At 34.3% G+C, this 20900-nt stretch overlaps 1 protein-coding gene across 1 annotated transcript in view; it reads right to left on the minus strand.

The window, feature by feature from the left end:
* Nucleotides 1–7937: 7937 nt before the first annotated feature.
* Nucleotides 7938–20900, minus strand: part of LOC117322612 — a 33144-nt gene continuing 20181 nt past the window's right edge. The window contains exons 2-6 of the mRNA XM_033877550.1: nucleotides 19438–19704; nucleotides 18552–18724; nucleotides 12151–12322; nucleotides 10212–11000; nucleotides 7938–9821 (exon numbers count right to left, since the gene is read on the minus strand). Coding sequence (XP_033733441.1) covers nucleotides 8827–9821; nucleotides 10212–11000; nucleotides 12151–12322; nucleotides 18552–18724; nucleotides 19438–19704 — 2396 coding nt within the window. The 3' untranslated portion in view covers nucleotides 7938–8826. The remainder of the gene's footprint in view (nucleotides 9822–10211; nucleotides 11001–12150; nucleotides 12323–18551; nucleotides 18725–19437; nucleotides 19705–20900) is intronic.

Genomic DNA, 20900 nt, shown 5'->3' on the forward strand with positions numbered 1-20900 from the left:
TGGGATGCTGTGTGACTATAACCCCTCAACCTATCCCGCCAGGTAACATCCCCGCCCCTGGGATGCTGTGTGACTATAACCCCTCAATCCCACCCCGCTAGGTAACATCCCCGCCCCTGGGCGACGTTTCACGAAATCCTTTCGCTCGGTGATATCCCCACTCCCGGGGCGATGAAGTGTGATTCAGAACCTGAGCTCGATGATGTTACTGTAAAGTGATAATGAGAGTTCATACTGGAGTAGTGCTAATAAGTATGACCATTTTGATCCTAAAGTATGGTCCAACTTGTATTACTTTACCTAAAGTATGGTCCAAACAGTATTACTTTATCATAAAGTATTGTCCAAACAGTATCACTTTACCTAAAGTATATATGGTCCAACTTGTATTACTTTACCTAAAGTATATATGGTCCAAACAGTATTATTTTACCTAAAGTATATCTGGTCCAACTTGTATTACTTTACCTAAAGCATGGTCCAAACAGTATTACTTTATCATAATGTATGGTCCAAACAGTATTACTTTACCTAAAGTATGGTCCAAACAGTATCACTTTATCATAAAGTATGGTCCAAACAGTATCCCTTTATCATAAAGTATGGTCCAAACATTATCGCTTTATCATAAAGTATATGGTCCAAACAGTATCCCTTTATCATAAAGTATGGTCCAAACAGTATCCCTTTATCATAAAGTATGGTCCAAACAGTATCCCTTTTATCATAAAGTATGGTCCAAACAGTATCCCTTTATCATAAAGTATGGTCCAAACAGTATCCCTTTATCATAAAGTATGGTCCAAACAGTATCGCTTTTGACTTTGGTAATTAGAGGATGAAGTTCTGTAATTATATCTAGGTAAAATGAAACAAATGGCGAATTGAAGAATCCGGGTTCATGAATGTTAAATGTATCCGAGTTAGGTTTTAGTTATACTTGTTGAGGTATAGAACATTATCGCGTATGTTTGTAATTCTTCTCGTCATATACACCTGGGGGAGGGGAGGGTTAAGGCCAAAGTGTGTATGGGTGGATCCGGGGGGGTGGGGTCTGTATACAGGGGATATTATCTACACGTATCTATGCTTTCACTGTCATAAATATCATGCAACTGTCCATAATTTCCACCATCATACAAACTGTTTTTTGATCCATTATAAGTTGATGCTGGGGAGATGTCAGGCCTCCCACACAAACCTACACCTGTCGGAGTTAGGTCGTGGGCGTTTTCTTGGTACATTTTTAATAAATGGTGCTACTGGCAGTTTCCCGAATACCTCGCCATCTTCTACCGTAGCGATAGGCGATTACTCACGCTCGAGTCTCGCCGTGAACGCCCTGGGCTAAGCTTTCCACCGATATTTCCTCTCAAGTTATTTCAACACTAGTAATATATATTTACACGGTGACTCAAAAACATGTATTACGTTTGTTTCTATAATTGTTATCGAAACATTCTCTGTGAATTTAAACATCAGACACCGTCTCAATCCAAACCCGTTTTTTGTTAATGCGAAGTTCTTTTACTTGCAGTTTCCGTGGTTCGCTCAAAAGCAGAAAGCAAAAGGGATGTGTATTTCACAGAAAATATCAACATGTAATCAACCATATCTTTCTATAGTAATTGTATAATCTATTTTAAGGTATATATATATATATATTCGCGATTTTATTTTATATGCACTTCCAAATGAACGAGAAATTAAATCCACTGACAATAATCTAACATAGACGACACATAGTTTTACATTATGATACAAATCCATTACAATAGCTTTATTTTATTGTATTAAATAATGTAGTGTCACTAAAATCTTGATAAATAATTGAATTGCAACATTTAATTTGTCAGAGAATCTAAGGTCACATTCCACCTCATGTCACAGACACGTACATCTAAGGTCACATCCCACCTCATGTCACAGACACGTGGATCTAAGGTCACATCCCACCTCATGTCACAGACACGTGGATCTAAGGTCAGATTCCACCTCATGTCACAGACACGTGGATCTAAGGTCAGATTCCACCTCATGTCACAGACACGTGGATCTAAGGTCAGATTCCACCTCATGTCACAGACACGTGGATCTAAGGTCACATTCCACCTCATGTCACAGAAACGTGGATCTAAGGTCACATCTCACCTCATGTCACAGACACGTGGATTTAAGGTCGATTCCACCTCATGTCACAGACACGTGGATCTAAGGTCAGTATCCACCTCATGTCACAGACACGTGGATCCAAGATCAGATTCCACCTCATGTCACAGACACGTGGATCTAAGCTCAGATTCCACCTCATGTAACAGACACGTGGACCTCAGGTCGATTCCACCTCATGTCACAGACACGTGGATCTAAGGTCAGATTCCACCTCATGTCACAGACACGTGGATCTAAGGTCAAATTCAACCTCATGTCACAGACACGTGGATCTAAGGTCAGATTCCACCTCATGTAACAGACACGTGGACCTCAGGTCGATTCAATCTCATGTCACAGACACGTGGATCCAAGGTCAGATTCCACCTCATGTCACAGACACGTGGATCTAAGGTTAGATTCCACCTCATGTCACAGACACGTGGATCTAAGGTCAGTATCCACCTCATGTCACAGACACGTGGACCTCAGGTCGATTCCATCTCATGTCACAGACACGTGGACCTCAGGTCGATTCCACCTCATGTAACAGACACGTGGATCTAAGGTCACATCCCACCTCATGTCACAGACACGTGGATCTAAGGTCGATTCCACCTCATGTAACAGACACGTGGATCTAAGGTCGATTCCACCTCATGTCACAGACACGTGGATCTAAGGTCGATTCCACCTCATGTCACAAACATGTGGATCTTATGTCTAACAATCTACATCTGCCAAAATCACCTTTGATCATTTCATTTTTCAGTACTTTCACAGAATTTCAGATAACAAACTTCCATATTCAAAATCCAATATTGTTGCCTCTTGGCGATCTTGGTTGATATCATTTTTTAAACAGAATATATGCATATGTAGTCACCATGGTAAATAGACATGTAGAAAAAGAGTAAACACTTTTCAACTCAAAAAGTCAAATGTCTGCCCGATGGCCATTTTTTGCTTCCAAACAGTCCTAATATGAATCACAAACAAAGGACAGTTTTTAAAGGCCTCCATGTGATGATGGTTGTCTAACGAAATAAAGTTGATGAATTAGCAAGTGTGATCAAAGTACATGTAACCTCCCTTGATTTTTTTCACTTTTCATTCTGGGCCATAGGAACATGTCCAGCCTCTGTGATTTTGTGTAAATCAAATTGTATTAAAACAAATTCATAAAATTAAAGTTTCTTCTGTAAACACAAAATAATTTAAAACTGCGTACATATATTTTACATTTATTTCACCACAAGTGCATAAATCATTTATGCCAGAAACATCTTATCATACGTACTCACCCTGCATAGTGCGTGGTTATCAACAGACTCACACAAGGGAGGTAACTCACCCATACAGTAATGCTAGAGCACTATACATAGATATTGCCTTTAAGATTTACACATTAGTATTCATCAACATAAAAAACATAAATAGCATATATATAAACAAAACTCAAAACTTGCACCTAAACAATGAAGCACCATTAGAATACAAAGATCAACATAAAATATATATATCTATATGTAAAGTTGTAAAAAATTCAGTTTTCACCATAAAATATACAGCTGTCCTACTGCAGTGGGGACTACCTGAATCCCCTCTCCTCAAAAAGGTCAGACAGAAATTTCAAGTCAAGGGATGGTAATCTTGATCACCCAACCAAAGGCTTGCTTAAAACTTGGAGGATATACACTGAACAATAGCATCGGCCTAAATAAAGGCTTGCTTAAACCTTGGAGGATATATACTGAACAGCATCTACCTAAACAAAGGCTTGCTTAAACCTTGGAGGATATACTGAACAATAGCATCTGTCTAAATAAAGGCTTGATAAACCTTGGAGGATATACTGAACAATAGCATCTGTCTAAATAAAGGCTTGCTTAAACCTTGGAGGATATACTGAACAACAGCATCCGTCTAAATAAAGGCTTGCTTAAACCTTCGGGTATATACTGAACAACAGCATCGGCCTAAACAAAGGCTTGATAAACCTTGGAGGATATACTGAACAATAGCATCTACCTAAACAAAGGCTTGATAAACCTTGGAGGATATACTGAACAACAGCATCTGTCTAAATAAAGGCTTGCTTAAACCTTGGGGTATATACTGAACAACAGCATCCACCTAAATAAAGGCTTTCTAAACCTTGGAGGTGATACTGAACAATAGCATCTACCTAAACAAGGCTTGCTTAAACCTTGGATGATATACTGAACAATAGCATCCGCCTAAACAAAGGCTTGCTTATATTAAACCGTGGAGGATATATTGAACAATAGCATCTGCCTAAACAACGCCTTGCTAAACCTTGGAGGTTACAATGATCAATATTAATCCCAAGAGTTAAGAATTTGTGTAAGTCCATCATATTACTAGCGGATTCATTTTTTTCCATTTCATTAATAAATTGCCATAAAATAATGGTTATATTAGACTGTATGTTTTCTCATCCATTAAAATCTGATTGTATCATACTTAGCTGTTCCTGTGACTTTTCCATTCTATTGAATTATCACATTCCACATACAGTTATCTCCCCCTGGATTGAAAAGCTGCTGATCTAATTTCAATGTATATGTAACTGACTTCAGATATATTAAAAACATAAGACCTAAACTAAGACCTATGTTCACTTCCACCAAGGCCAGGAAAAATTATAAAGATAAATTGATGTAATTAGTTACATAAATGTTGTAAAATAAATTAAGTTCGGTTTTATGTAATATGTAAACTTTACATTCCATACATATTTATGTACATACCACATACAAACTGATACATACATTTACCCTTCACTTCATAAAATATTCCATACACTTACCACATTTACTTCAAACAGAACAGCTATAATTCATTTCCCTTCAATATATAAGTACCCAGTATCAAAGATATTTGCATAGATTATCTAAATGAACAGATCAAAAAGAAAAAAGAAAACTTAAACTATAGCCAGTCCCCATGTTTCAAACCTAAAATGCCATTCCAATCAGAAAATTGATATTTGAACATACATATATATATACTAAAATTTGTTTCTCACACATCACATTACTTGGGTGTTGGTCATGGGTATACAAAATGTCTGTGAGAGTACGGGTTAATGTCTTACACATAGCTTATCTTACTAATGAAATCACTTGACTGAGCCCAAGCATCCACAGGGAATATTTTTCACTTTTCATTTTGTTACCGATTTGATTTGGAACCGTTGGAGCCACTAGACCTGACTTTCATTTAGCATGGTTTTAGAGTAGACTAATTAAGCTAGAGCCTACTTTTCCACTGAAGCCTCATTATATAGATATTCTTGCAATTAGAATCTTTAATGTTCATTATTCAAAAACACATATCTTTGTTTTATTACCAATCAGTATTAATATGTGACATTTCCACCAATGAGAATGCTTGTTATTTGACATACTGTTGAATCCAGTAATCAGAAAGCTAGGTATTTGGAATGTTTACACAACTACCTTAGGTATTTGGCAGATATACACAAATACTTTGGTTTTCACCAATAACAATACTTGGTATTTGACATACCTTGGTTTCAACTAATCAGAATACTTGGTATTTGACATACCTTTGTTTCAACTAATCAGAATACTTGGTAATTGACATACCTTGGTTTTCACCAATCAGAATACTTGGTATTTGACATACCTTGGTTTCACCAATCATCAGAATACTTGGTAATTGACATACCTTGGTTCCCATCAATCAGAATACTTGATATTTGACATACCTTGGTTTCCACCAATCAGAATACTTTGTATTTGACATACCTTGGTTTCCACCAATCAGAATACTTTGTATTTGACATACCTTTGTTTCCTCTAACCCGAGTACTTGGTATTTGACATACCTTGGTTCCCATCAATCAGAATACTTGGTATTTGACATACCTTGGTTTCCACCAATCAGAATACTTTGTATTTGACATACCTTGGTTTCCACCAATCAGAATACTTTGTATTTGACATACCTTGGTTTCCACCAATATGAATACTTGATATTTGACATACCTTGGTTTCAACTAATCAGAATACTTGATATTTGACATACCTTGGTTTCCACCAATCAGAATACTTTGTATTTGACATACCTTGGTTTCCACCAATTAGAATACTTGATATTTGACATACCTTGGTTTCTACCAATCAGAATACTTTGTATTTGACATACCTTGGTTTCCACCAATCAGAATACTTGATATTTGACATACCTTGGTTTCCACAACTAAGAATACTTGGTATTTGACATACGTTTGTTTAAACCAATAAGAATACTTGGTTTCCACCAACAGAATGCATGCTTGGTATTTGACATACCTTGGTTTCTACCAATCAGAATGCTTGGTATTTGACATACCTTGGTTCTACCAATCAGAATGCTTGATATTTGACATACCTTGGTTTCCACAAATAAGAATACTTGGTATTTGACATACCTTGATTTCCACAACTAAGAATACTTGGTATTTGACATACGTTTGTTTAAACCAATAAGAATACTTGGTTTCCACCAACAGAATGCATGCTTGGTATTTGACATACCTTGGTTTCCACCAACAGAATGCTAGGTATTTGATATACCTTGGTTTCCATCAATCAGAATGCTTGGCATTGGTTTATGGTAATACAGTACTAGTACTGGTGACAACAAGTTATAATGGATATTTATACATAAATGATCATTATAGAAAGGAACCCTAGTATAAAAGTACTCACTTTTGAAAGGGGCGGCACAATATGGTAACATACTCATGATCACCTTAAAGATAAATGGGGGTTACCTGTCTGACCACTTTGGTTTCTCTGTGTACACTGTACATGTATAGTAATACCCATTACACACCTCCATAGAGGTCAACAATACTGATAATGTACAAGTTAACATAACTTCTTTTGTACATGTTGTAAAATGAATAAACTTTATACATCATTTGTATGAATGCCTTCACTTTGTGAGCAGGTTTTCATCAGTATTTACTAAAACTAATCTAAAGCAATAAATAAAAGTTCTATCACAGTTTAACAGTTTCAAATACAGCAAGTTTTTGTATTAATACAAAACAAAAAAAAATTAAAAAAAAAAAAAAAAATTGTTCAAACTCCTCATGTCAATACAAACTCATAGTATACTAAGTATGATGTACAACAAACCTCTAACAGCCTTAAGGTAAACCAGAGCAAATAAAAGGTCAAGGGTCAAACCTGGAATGTTTAGTTTCTTTGATCAATCGATATCATAGATCTATAATTAAGGTACAGAGAAAGCATGTCTAAACAACTGTTTATAAACAAAACTGATGCCTATATTTAATTAATCCTAAACAGTGAAAAATATTCTCTCATATTTCTAAATTGGTAATCACATTTAATTGTCTTTAAGAAATGTCTTTAAACGTTTTTTTTTTAAATAATCTGTCAAGATTAATTTCAAACCACATATGTTAATATTGTACACCTTACAATTTTGTAGTCATATTCTTACCAATTGTTTTCTTTTAATGAACTTTTTTTTCACCTTTTGCACATGACAATTCTTTATCCAAGTACAATAACTTGTTCACTGCAGAGATTCTAGATTATAAATAACCCTAGTTTAATCATATATCATCAAGACAAGTTATGATCTTACATGAACTTATACTCAATTATTAATTGGTGTAAGATGATGTATATATATAAATTTTAAAAGATTTTTTAATTTGAATGTTTTCAATACTACATACATTTTACCTGTATATAGTGTACATTGTATATGCTATAGTTTACACATTCACTTAAGCATATTTATCCAATGTTATACTGAATCATGATTTTCTCTTAATTAAAAAATAAAATTGACTCATTTTCCTCAAATTTAAGTGAAATTCTTAAACTGAAATATCTGTTATCAAAAAATGTAAAATATATTAATATATTGCAGCAATCAAATTTAAAGATGCTACATCATGGACACAAGATCTAGAGAAAACAAGAAAAATGAAAACAAGAATATAATGGACTGTTAATTTTTATACAATAACAAAATTTACATAATTTATGCAATAATGTATTACATTGTACCACCCTTCAAAAGGTTAAGCTTGTGTCTTTAATTTTTTAATTTAATGTAAATAAATAATCTATTCTTCCATATTCCACCTCTCTATTGGGTATATAAATTTTTGTATAACAAACTATTATTTTTTCTTTGGTTGTGTTAATCAATATAAATTGCTAGAGCATGCAGGTGGGTGCCATTATATGTATTTTTGTGACTAGGAGTGTATAGGCTGTCTGTGCTGTGTCATCTTTAAATTAAATACTGGTAATTGTAATTTTCGCCTATTTCACAACAAGAATACAAGTTGCTTCCCTTTTTGCTATAAATTGGTAAACAATACAGGTGAAATACATCAAAACTCACTATTAGGCTATATTAAATCACAACAACATATCCATGAATCTGTCAAATTAAGTGATCATGAGCTTGAGACAACAAATGAAAAGAGGGGTATATATATATTATACCAAAGATTTACTGTACATGAATGTTCATGTACACTAAGAAATAAAATCATTGATCAATTTTATAAACTTAACAATGTTATACAATATACATTTTTATATCCAGGTAATTCAATAACTGCATTTGTCTATGTTAAATATCTGATCATAACCGGACAAAAGGCCGTGGATGGTAACGAATGTGAACTCGGCGTGACCTAATAAATCTGTACATAAAGAAAACAACAAGAAGCATGCTGGCACATACTATTAAAAATAAAGTGTTAGGGGGGTTGGCACTGTTATGAGGTAAAGTGTCAACAGTAAGTGTTTTCTTTTTAATACTCTCAACTTTATCCTCTAAAACCTGAGCCGGTTGAAGTATTTTCTTTTGAGTCTCAGCGGTGTCGCTTTCATCCTCATCGAAATTATTGTAACCATTGTGTTGCTCTTTTTCATCATAATACGTGTAATCTGTTTCGTCAGCCTTCGGAATCACTGGTTTCCTACCGATCTGTATATGATTGACATCATTTTTAAAATTATTCAGAGCTTTCTCTTCATCATAGTCTCCATCCTCATTTTCATTGTTGTGGTTGTCATCTTTATATCCATCTTCCTCGTAACCATCCTGTAAACCTTTATTATCGGCGTTCACTAAAGGCCCATTATCAAATTGAACCAACATATGCTTTTTATCCTTACTCTGATCTGGCAAATTTTCTTTATTTTTTTCATCATAGACTTCTTCATTTCCATTGTGAGCGTAATAATTCCCGTCACCTTCCTCATTATTGAGATTTAACTGTGCGTTTAGGTTATTTTGTGCCTCATTTTCCTCGTAATCCTCCCCGACACCAAGCTTAGGAGCATTACCCTCCATTAAATGACCTGCCACTCCTGCCCCGGCCTTTAACAATTTCACTAAATGTTCGTCCTCTGTCAAGCCATCGTTATCTCTGTCCTGCCCATCATCTACAGCCAGGTGAGAAGCATTTAAAGCAGACTGTTGTTTAGAGACTTCCCTACTCATAAGGAAGCGGTGCTGACTGGGGTCCATTATTTTGCGCTGTATGTCCATGGGCCCCGGATCAATGAGGTAGCGTAAGTACATGACCAAAGCTCCAGCTGCCACAGCTGTCTTGTGAGCCAAGCAACCCTCTGGAAGCAAAAAAAAGAAAATTTTTACATAAAGTAAATGTAGATTGGATAAGTTTCGGAAAGACTGTCTAAGTTTGCCAAAGATTCAGTCATTGTTGGCAATATAGACAATTTGTAATATTAAAGTTTAATGAAGGTCATTGTTGGCTACGTATACCACACAGTAAACTTTCTGAAAGATTTAGGTTTTACTAAGGGTAATGATTGCTGAAGAAACTATCTTGTAACTTTCCCAGTAAACATAGTCTTACATACAGCTTTGAAAGTCATATCCGTTAATGTTGCACCACCACAAATATATATTTACCTACCTACTAGCTAGACTAAAACTGTCAGTTAATATATACACATATAGATATATCAAATAACTCAAATTCACAACATTTTTACCTTTCATGGCCTTTTCTGCCAAGAGGCGCCGCCCAATGTTGTGAATTGCCTCCCCTGCTTGTCCCTGGTTTCGAAATTGGCGCTGTTGTTCAATTTCATTACCATTCCTCTCCACTGCTGCTCCTGGAATTACTTGCTTGTTCTGTTTAGAAGATATCTGATTTAATGCTGAATTTTGATTGTTTCCTGTCCCAGTGTCCACGTTTGTCCTCGATCTTTGATGTCCACTTTGAATATTATTACTAATCACCGAATCAACTTTCTGCGAGTTCATCTGAATTACATTAGCACCTGCAGAATGTTTTCCAGTGTCCATTACGACATCCGAGTTGACTTTCATTAACACTGGTGTAAATTTACCTACGAGACCATTTCCACTCTGAATCACTACATCACTATTTTCTTTCACAGGTGCCTTCGGAACTATTGATTTGTCATCAGAGGACCTCTGTCTTTCTATGTTGACATGTTTTAAAGCACTAGGCAAGTTCCTGCTATCTAAACTTTTAACTGCATTTTGGTTGTTGCCTTTAGCGTCATGTTCATCAGAACTGTTGATGTTTCTCTTTTCCTCAAGTTCATTCAAATTATAATTTTCCAAATCGTCCTCATAGGTGTACTCTGCACTCAAATCTGTGAATTCCTTGCTTTGATTATTTCGAATACTATTTGTGGTTTTCAGTCTATGCATAACACCATAACATCCTGGTGGTTTTTGCCATGACAACATCTGGTCAAGATAGGAATACGACAAAAATTGGTAATATCCCAGACTTGGACAAACAAATTCTGAAAATAAAAACCGTATGTTTTCACATTTGATCAAACTGGTAAAAATTAAGGACACATAGGCAGCCTGCTATACTTATCATTTGCCCTTAAAGGTTATGAATTTGTGATGTCATCTTCCCTTTAAAATATTTTGTTTTTATAATATTTCATTGATAAAACCTCAATGGGTTTGTAATATGTATATACATGTATATATATAATTTGTTGATTTCAATAGGAAAGCCATCGCAGAATTTAAGGGAAAAATTTTTCCTTAAATCCAATATGATTTCCTATGACAATTTTAAGAATAAAAAAATTCTTTATTTAAGAGACAATGATGAAAATGAGACCAGGTCTTATACCACAATGAAAACTAATAATATTTAGTCATAATTATGTGTTAATTTTTCATCATGAGTCTTGATAAACAATAGGGGTGGAACGGTTCAAGATTTATTCGGTTCGGTACAGTTCAGTTTTTTCTGATTTGGTTTGTTCCATATAAACAATGTATTGTTGGTACCAGTCATTTTACACTATTTGTGTGTGTTTAGTCAGTTTTTTTTCGCCTATCCAATGAAAGCTACAGCTTAAATTTTCATTGTTCATTAGAGTAAAATATTCAGTTTTATTTTATGTTGTTGTTTTTTTTAAGTGAATGCCTCTGTGTTAACACAACAGACCATCCTGACTTGGATCTATTTTTGTTTGTTTCGAACATTGATGTTGGGTTTGGACTCCTGGCTGATCTCCTGCTTGCATGCACACCATGTTTCCGCTGAAGATGGGATGATATAGTAGATGTAGTGCCGTGCTTATATTTAAAGGAGTTTCTGCACATGATACACACTGCTGATTTCTCATTTTCCTAGTCGGGTTCTGGTTTTAATAGGAAATATGCCTCATATTCTCTGCCATTGTATAAGTCACAGTCATTTAGCCACTTGATCATTATGTGGGTAGACAACAAGTGTCTGGTTGACCGAGACTAGCATTTTACAATAATCAATTGAGTAATTTTAGAAGCAGACCAAACCGAAATCTGTAATGTACGAACCAAAACCGAACCTACCATGTTGAACTGTAGTTCATCGTTTTTTAACCAAACCGTCACAACCCTGATGAACAAGAATTTAAGTGTTGTCTTCAAACTTAGCATACTTACGCTGCTCCAAAAACAGATCTTGATATTTTGGTGTGATGATACCATGAAGATGTAAGTTGATAAAATCAGTCATCTCATAAAAATTGTTGGCACAAAACTCCTCTCTGTAGTCTTCTAGGGATCTCAGGCCCTTCTCCATCAGCAACTTGTTTAATGTCCGCCCACAGCCGTGCTGAAAATAAATGTTATTTCAGTATTTATCACTTTTGTTTTCTTTTATGAAATTTTGTAAATGTGGTACATCTAACTTATTTTTCTATTTCTTATTTTTTAACCTTGGCATCAACAATATTCCACAGGTAAAATCCTATAGATGTTCATCTGTTTCTTTTTCTTCTTTTTTAAAAATGTTAGTCTTAAAATCAAACCTACATATGGAATGAGGATATTTCCTGTACTTTTCAGGAAATAATGATAAACTTAAAGGCACTTATAAAATAGCTTCTGGGGTAATCTCACATCGTATAAGAGCAGTTTTGGGTAAAATTATTAATGAGGATCAGACAGGGTTTTTATCAGGTAGATATATAGGGGAAAATATTCGTACGGTCTATGATGTAATGCAGTATGCAGAGGAACACAACATACCAGGAATGTTATTGATGGTAGATTTCGAAAAAGCTTTTGATTCGGTTTCATGGGCGTTCATAGATAAGGTTCTAGGCTATTTTAACTTTAGGAAAGATATAAGGAAATGGATAAATACTCTTCATAATAATGCAAGTGCATCTATAAATCAAGGTGGAAACATATCAAAACATATTAAGATTCAACGTGGATGTCGACAAGGCGATCCAATTGCACCATACATTTTTACTCTCTGTGCCGAAGTTTTAGCTGCAAAAATTAAAAATAATAATCTCATAAAGGGAATTAATATTGAAAATTCTCCTATTCTAAATGTACAGTATGCAGATGATACAGGTTTGATATTGGATGGATCTAAAGAGTCGCTGAGAGAATCTATTTTTGAACTAACTACTTATGCTAAGATATCTGGTCTAAGAATTAATTCTAATAAATCTCAGGTGATATGGATAGGAAGTAGGAAATATAGTGAAGAAACTTTTTTGCCTGAAGTAAATCTGTTGTGGGGACAACACAATTTCACTTTCTTAGGGATAGAATTTTCTGTTGATCTGGATAAAATTCCTAAAATGAATTTTGACAAAAAAATTGTAAAACTTAAATCTGTTATTAACTTATGGAAAAGAAGGAATTTGACACCATTAGGTAAGATTAATATTATTAAATCTCTGTTGATTTCACAACTTAACTATTTGTTCATTACTTTGCCAAACCCTTCAGAAAAGATGATTGCCCAGTTAAATTCTCTGATTCTGGATTTTTTATGGAATAGTAAATGTCATAAAATAAAAAAAAATGTTGTTATTCAAGACTATATTGATGGGGGTTTAAAGATGATTGATGTTCATTCTTTTATTGACTCTCTAAAGTTAGGTTGGGTAAGAAGATTATTTCACTCATCTGGTAAGTGGAAATTAATTTTAAATACATATGTTAATTTTAGAAAACTATGTAACTGTGGAAAGGAATATATTGATTTGTGTAGATCCAATTGTAAAAACTTTTTTTGGAGGGATGTGTTTAAATCATTAAATAGGCTTAATAATTCAGATTCTATTAGGCTTCCAAAACCAGACTCAATTTTAAAATCACCCATCTGGTATAATAATGATATCAAGGTAAACAACAAGTATGTTTTTTATCAAAACTGGTTTGATGTGGGCATATTAACAATAAATGATTTAATTAAAGATTCAGATGATTTAGCTTTTCTTTCTTTTGAAGAGTTCAGACATAATTTTCGAACTATAAACACAAATTTTCTCCAATACCATGGACTAGTTTCAGCTATCAAGCGCTTTTTGAAAAAATTTGATTACCTGATTCAAAGACCTCAACAGCCTTTTATACCTTTTCTATTTGACATATTTTTAAGAGTGAAAAGGGTTCAAAAGATTTTTACAAATGCCTTATTGCGCCAATATCCATACCTACTGGAACAAGAAAATGGAACCAAGAATTCATTATTGATCAAAATAAATGGGCCAAAATATTCAAACTTCCTTTTATAGTTACCAAAAGTTCTAAATTACAGTGGTTCCAAGTGAGAATTATACACCATATTTTGGTAACAAACACGTTCCTTTTTAAAATAAACTTAAGTCCTAGTATTTTATGTAACTTATGTTGTATGGAGCGTGAAACAATAGTGCATTGCTTATGGGAATGCCAAGAGGTTCAGTCACTATTACAGAGATTTGAAGCACTACTTGATATACTTTTAATTCCGTTTGCTTACAATAAAGAATCCTTCCTGTTTGGTATAGTATCACAGTACTGCAGTAATGTTGATAACGAAATTTTAATTCTTATCAAGCATTATATTTATAAAACTAGATGTCTCAGCAACTCTTTAAATCTTAATGCGCTTATTAATGTCATCAAAGATCATTTTTCTATTCAACAATACATTAATTACAGTAAAAGTGAGAAAATTAAAAGGCAATTTGAACTCAATTGGAAGAAATGGAAACCTGTTCTAGATTTATAGTCATCTGAAAAAGATAGTTCCTCTTTGCATATATAGCTTTAGGTCCCCAAAGACTGACATCGCCTGTTCTAGCTCCTTTCCATTACTTTTTATTTTTACCATTTAAAGAAATTTTCTCCCATGCTTCAGTCATGTTTATTTTTGTCTGTCTTTGTGTGTGTGCGTTCTATGTGTGATGGTGTGTCCGGTTATGCGTCTGTCTGTGCGTGTGTCTGTTTTGTCTTGTGTGATGGTGAGTCTATGTGTGTGTCTGTCGGTGTCGAAGTGTGTGTGTGTGTATGTCTGTGTAATGGTGCGTCTGTCTGTGTCTATCTGTCTTGTCTGTGTGATGGTATGTCTGTCTGCTTCCTTCTCACTCTGTATAAATTTAGGTTAGGTTATGTATGTATGTTAATTAATATGTAAATGATGTAAGTAGATGTGAGGCTTGTGGTTCAAGCTTAAAATAATCGTGATGAAGATGATGTTTTTTGTGTGATGATAAGGATGATGATGTTTTATTGTGATGAAAAAAATGATAATAATTTATGTATGGATAATGATATCATGATAGATGATGATGATGATTAAGTGTGATTCTTTTGATGATGATGATGATGATGATGATGAATGGATGAAGATGATGATGCTGATATGATGATGTTTGATTATGTATGATGATGATCATGATGGTGATGATGGTGGTGATGATGAACCGATGATGATGAGGAGTAAGATGATGATAAAGATGATGATTCTGATATGATGATGTTTGATTATGTATGATGATGATGATGATGATGAATCATGAGTATAGCTACTGTGGGTGTAAGAGTGAGAATGTGTGTGCATATATGTTTCAAATGTTTTGTATTTATGAAAAAAATCTTGAAAAATAAAAAAATTCAAAAAAAAAAAAATAAACTTAAAGGCCGGGGATGACCTACATAAAAAACCGGGTGGTTAGCAATTAAGCCGATAAGGGAGTAGGAGGGGCTACAACAGCCTTTGCTGCTGCTGTAAACACAACCACATGGGCCTTAACCACGTGTGTACATGGTCACAGCAATGCAGAAGCACTACAGTATAACCAACAGTCATTTATGATTTGATACAGCCTGCATATTTATTTAGAAATATTCAAATTAAACATAGACATTTCTATTTACATGCAAAAACCCCTATTTGATTAAATATATCTTTATTTCAAATACAGACATTTATTTTTCTGATATATAAACTATTATTATTATGTACTATACATTTTTCAGTATTCAATTCAAACATCTAAATAATATCTGAATATTTGTCAGGAAATATATATCAATTTGTACCGTATTTAGCATTCTAGATAATAATTATCTGAAATAATACTAGATATCTGAATAAATAGGATATGCCTATACCATAATCACAAATTGTTAACTCACTTAGTCACATTCAGATGCTCACTGAATCACAATATGATTGTTCTCACGTGTGTATTCCTTTGTTCCATGTATAGCTTATATCACCGAAATAATTTTTTTATACATTTGTTCCAAACAGAATTTCTATAATTGTGTGTTGGGGGTTTATAGGTTTTCTTTCAATCAACTGAATATTGTCAGAAATATTTGTGTACATATATATGTTAAGAGTAAAAGTTGACCCCTTAGGTCAAGTCGATTTCATTGAAGTTGAGGTTAGTTTTACAATTAGGCGCTACTCAGGCTATCCCAGTGCAGTCAGTGTGATAAATTTCATAGCTGTCAGGACACCTAGCTTTGTGACCGCGGGAGATGTCAGATAACTTGATACATGTAGTTAATGAATTTTGGATTTAGAATAGCGTAACTTTATTTCATGCCTATTTTCATTTTATAATTGCTCAAGGATTCCTTTGTATTGTAAATGGTATATCAAGTAAACTGAATTTGATACCTTATACCAAACACATGTTATGATGCAACAGGAAACACTGACCTCCATCTCACTGGTCAAACAGATATAATCTGGGGAGTGTTTGGAGGGAAATATTCTCAGTAGGTCTCTCAGTCACTTGTAAGGTGTGGCAAGATAAACATGGCCAAGGAAAGAAAATACTGTTTAGTTGTGAGCCAGGAACAGAGAGACAATATTTTTAGTTTGTTTGCACATTATGACTGGGATTTAGAGGAAAGGATTTGTAATGAAAAGTTTACTGCCAGTGATGAATTTGAAAACAGATGTAAAGCCACAATGACAGAGCCTGATAATATGTCAAAGGAATATGAAGAAACCGGCGATTCATCTCAACTAGAGCAATATGCAGAATTTATTATTGCAAAAGAGCCTCTGTCAAATGAGTGTCCTCATTGTTTTAGTCAACCATGTGTCACAGAAAAAACTTTCAGACAGATGTGGTGGGAAACTAAAAACCAACCACAACATGCACGGAATCATCATTGCAGGAAAGAAATGTACAAAAGGTTTTGGGTTATGTTACTACATAGACAAGTCTGGAAAGATGCTAAATACTTAGTAAAGAAAAAAAAACAAGCACTTGAGAGGAAAAGTGAAATACAGAAACTTGTGTGGCATAAACATGACATTATGCCTAACTGTGTTATACAATTAGTGAGGAGCTGGTATCTTAATCCAGATGGTCTCCATACATGGGCCATTTCTGGGACTAAATCTGACCACTAGCCGAGAGAACCTGTGTGATACTTATTCTAGACTGTAAATCTTGATGGAGTAGATTAAATCTGGTGATGATTGCTTTATACATATTTGTTTAGGAAAAGTGTGAGATAATTGGATTAATGTATATTCCTGTAATATATATGTGCCTCAGGGATCTAGTTTCTGGACATTGCCGCCAAAATGTTGATAAGGTAGGAGATTTTGTTTAGTCAGCATGCCTAGCTAGGGTCATAGCAACACTGTGTATGTAAACTTCCGGTATCAACTTCCGGGGAGGCAAATTCAAATTTCAAATTTGATTGACAGCCTCCAACATTGGCAAATAAAAATTTTACATCAGGATTAAAACTAAATTAGATTTTTAAAAAGAAAACCATTACCATATTCAAATTCATTACAAGAATATCTTCATCCCCAACAAAATTAGTAACATCAGCTTTATTGAAAAACACGAATTTATAGAAAATCCTTCTCTGAAGTGAAGGCAGCCAAAGTTTTGCATATTCCTCCATTTTCCTGAGTTGTCTCCCTTTTATACCCCATCCCCGGCCTTTAACATGTCAAAATCCAAGACAGTAACCCATCAATCATTTAGTTTTTTCCATATTCAGTCTCAAAAGCAAAATGACACAAGTAATTGGGGGCAATAAGTACATAGAAATGAAATGAAGAATTACCTTTTTGGATCCTCACAAGAAATAAGCAATAACAAAATTTGACAGCCAAAAGCTTTTCTTGTCCAATAACCTAATTACAGTGTTAACGTTTGTACTAAATGTCAGGTCCATTCATCATACACTGTTAAATGTACATATCTTAGCAGAATTCTATTTAGCACTGGATGGTATGCATTAGATTACTATTACACAAATTACACATTTTATACACTGTTTCTATGGCAAATCATATTGGTGCACTAACACAAGTCATCATTGTGCTAAACCATTGTATATTAGTTAATCTGCTAAAATTTGAAATTACCTAATAAATGAGCATGTTTACAGTACCAGGGTTATATAAGACTTCTTAGAAATGTGGCAAATCACGAGGATAAGTAAAATGATCTAAAATGAAGTCTAGCATGAGAAATTCTATGGAATATTCATGACTACTGATAAAGGTAAGAATTTTTATTTTTTTTAAATGGAATTGCGAGATGAAAATTACAGTATCTGACCTTTTCAGCCAGGACCGTCCATAGAAGCTGATGAGTGATACCGTAACCAGATAGACCCGTCGTGGTCATCATCTGGATACAAAAGTTGCTGATTTCACATGTCCTCTTGGAGTTGGAGTTGGTTCCCATCAGCTCTGCCATACATCTGTCCGACACATCTTCATTCAATTTGGCTAAAATAAAAAAATTTACATATAATGCTAAAGTACTGTTAATCTATGTATGATAAACACACTATTACAAATGATCCATTTATCATATCATGAAAGTTGAAATATATACATACACACAGTAAAACCGGTTTATAACAAATTTCATGGGACCGGATATTATTTGTCATATAAAATTTGTTATAAGATTTTAAACAAATAATGTTGAGCTTAATTCAAGGAATATAATCTACTTGGTCACAATAAGCAGAAATTTGTATTAAGCCATAATTAAACTGTAGGGGCTATTATATGGTGACATCTTGCTTACATTAAAAAAAACCTGTACGTATGTAAATGTAAACTTTATTTTACAACAATTGAAGTTATGTCAACTTATATCAATCACACTTGTTGGCCTGTATTGAAGCGTGTGAGCAGTCTTACTGTGGAAGAAAACCAGAGAACCCAGGGAAAACGACCTTGACCCCATACCTTTTCAAGTCCGATCAGGGAATCAAACCCCAGCCGCCTAGGTGAATAGCAATTGCAAGTGTGTTACAACTGTGCTTCGACCACCTAATACATATGTATGAGACAGGATGAAGACACAGTTTGGTATAACAATTAATTACCCGAATATGACAATCTACAACCATTATGTGTACATGATAAGTTTCAACTATAAAAGCATGACATATATATTGATGAAAAGACCAATTGTCAGCAAAAATTACTTTTTCTTCGCTGTAGGTATAAAGCTGGTTGCCAACGAAGCTGATTCTTGAGTTCTTTGTGCTTTTTTAAAAATTCCCATGGTTTTCCAACAACAAATCGCAGTTTCTGGAAATATTCTTCATCGTCTCGTCGGACATATTCCACAGCATTGTTACTAGCCAGTGAAGATACCGACTTCATATCCTTCAGTCTGGAAATGATATCTGTAGACAGATTGTGATGTCTTCCTTGCTCCTCATACTGTCGAAGCAAAAGGTTTAACTGTCCTGTAAAAGAAATGTTGATATATATATAATTGCAATACAAACACTGTTATATTCAGATGACAAATTAAATCACGAGAAGCAATTAATATAAATGAATATTAATTACTTTTTATATAAAATTTGACAGCTGTTTTTTTTTTTTAATTCAAACAATCCATGTAAACAGTGGGATTAAATCTTGATCTGTCTCATCTATGTTGATTCTTTCACTTTTTATTTTTATTTCTGCAATATCTTGTACATTTTGTATGCCCTAGCTGACCTGTGCAGCAGGTAGATTGTAAGCATTGTACCTGCTGCCCCATTGCATGCTGATCCTTAGAAGTGACTTAATCACGAGATCTTATCTTTTCTCTCTTTTAAGCTTCTTAAACAGCATTCTTAAAGCTCTCCTTAAACTTCCTCAACAGCTTTCTTAAAGCTTGTTTCTAATGTCTTTCTTGACACTGTCTCACTTTTGGCCTTCAGTTGAACATTCGCCCTCAAGCTCGTGAGAAGGCTTTCAGTTCTGTTTGCTGGCTGAGACATATATACATATACACCACGTGCACGGTCTATATCAAAATAGTAGTTTAGGTTGCTACTCCTGCTAAACACTCGGCATAATAGGAGTACTAGTGGGACAACTGGTTCAACAGGTCAGTAACGTGAACGGACGGGGTGTCCTGATTGGGTGCCTTTGGCACTGTTAAAAAAAATGCAAACCAAACCAAATCGACCATATGTTATATTAAGGTAACTAATTATGATATATAATGTCCAGTCAGCAAATTAAAAGACAAAAAACATTGATCATGACAACTAACCTAAGTAAAATATTACAAAATGATGATCATGAAAAGGAGACCATGTCTATCTTTTATAATAAAACTAGCTGCCTATATATAGCTAAGTCAGTTTGTCCCTATATATACTCTACATGTCCATGCATGGCCCTGTGGCTGTGGTATATAAAACAAAACCAAACACCTACATGTTCTGTGTCTTCTGTAGTTCAACCTAAGTTTCAATCAAAACAGGGTTGTAGATACGATAAATCTTGAACTGAAATTACTTTATAATACCTATAAAGACCCATGCATGAATGAACAGGGAAAAACACATTTCAGTGGCATGATCAGTATCCCAACAGGAATCGAACCTCTGTCATTTCCAGTGTGATAATTAATCATCATGATCATGATCAGATATATAAC

The sequence above is a fragment of the Pecten maximus genome, chromosome 3 (assembly GCF_902652985.1).
Source record: "Pecten maximus chromosome 3, xPecMax1.1, whole genome shotgun sequence".
Taxonomy (NCBI): domain Eukaryota; kingdom Metazoa; phylum Mollusca; class Bivalvia; order Pectinida; family Pectinidae; genus Pecten; species Pecten maximus.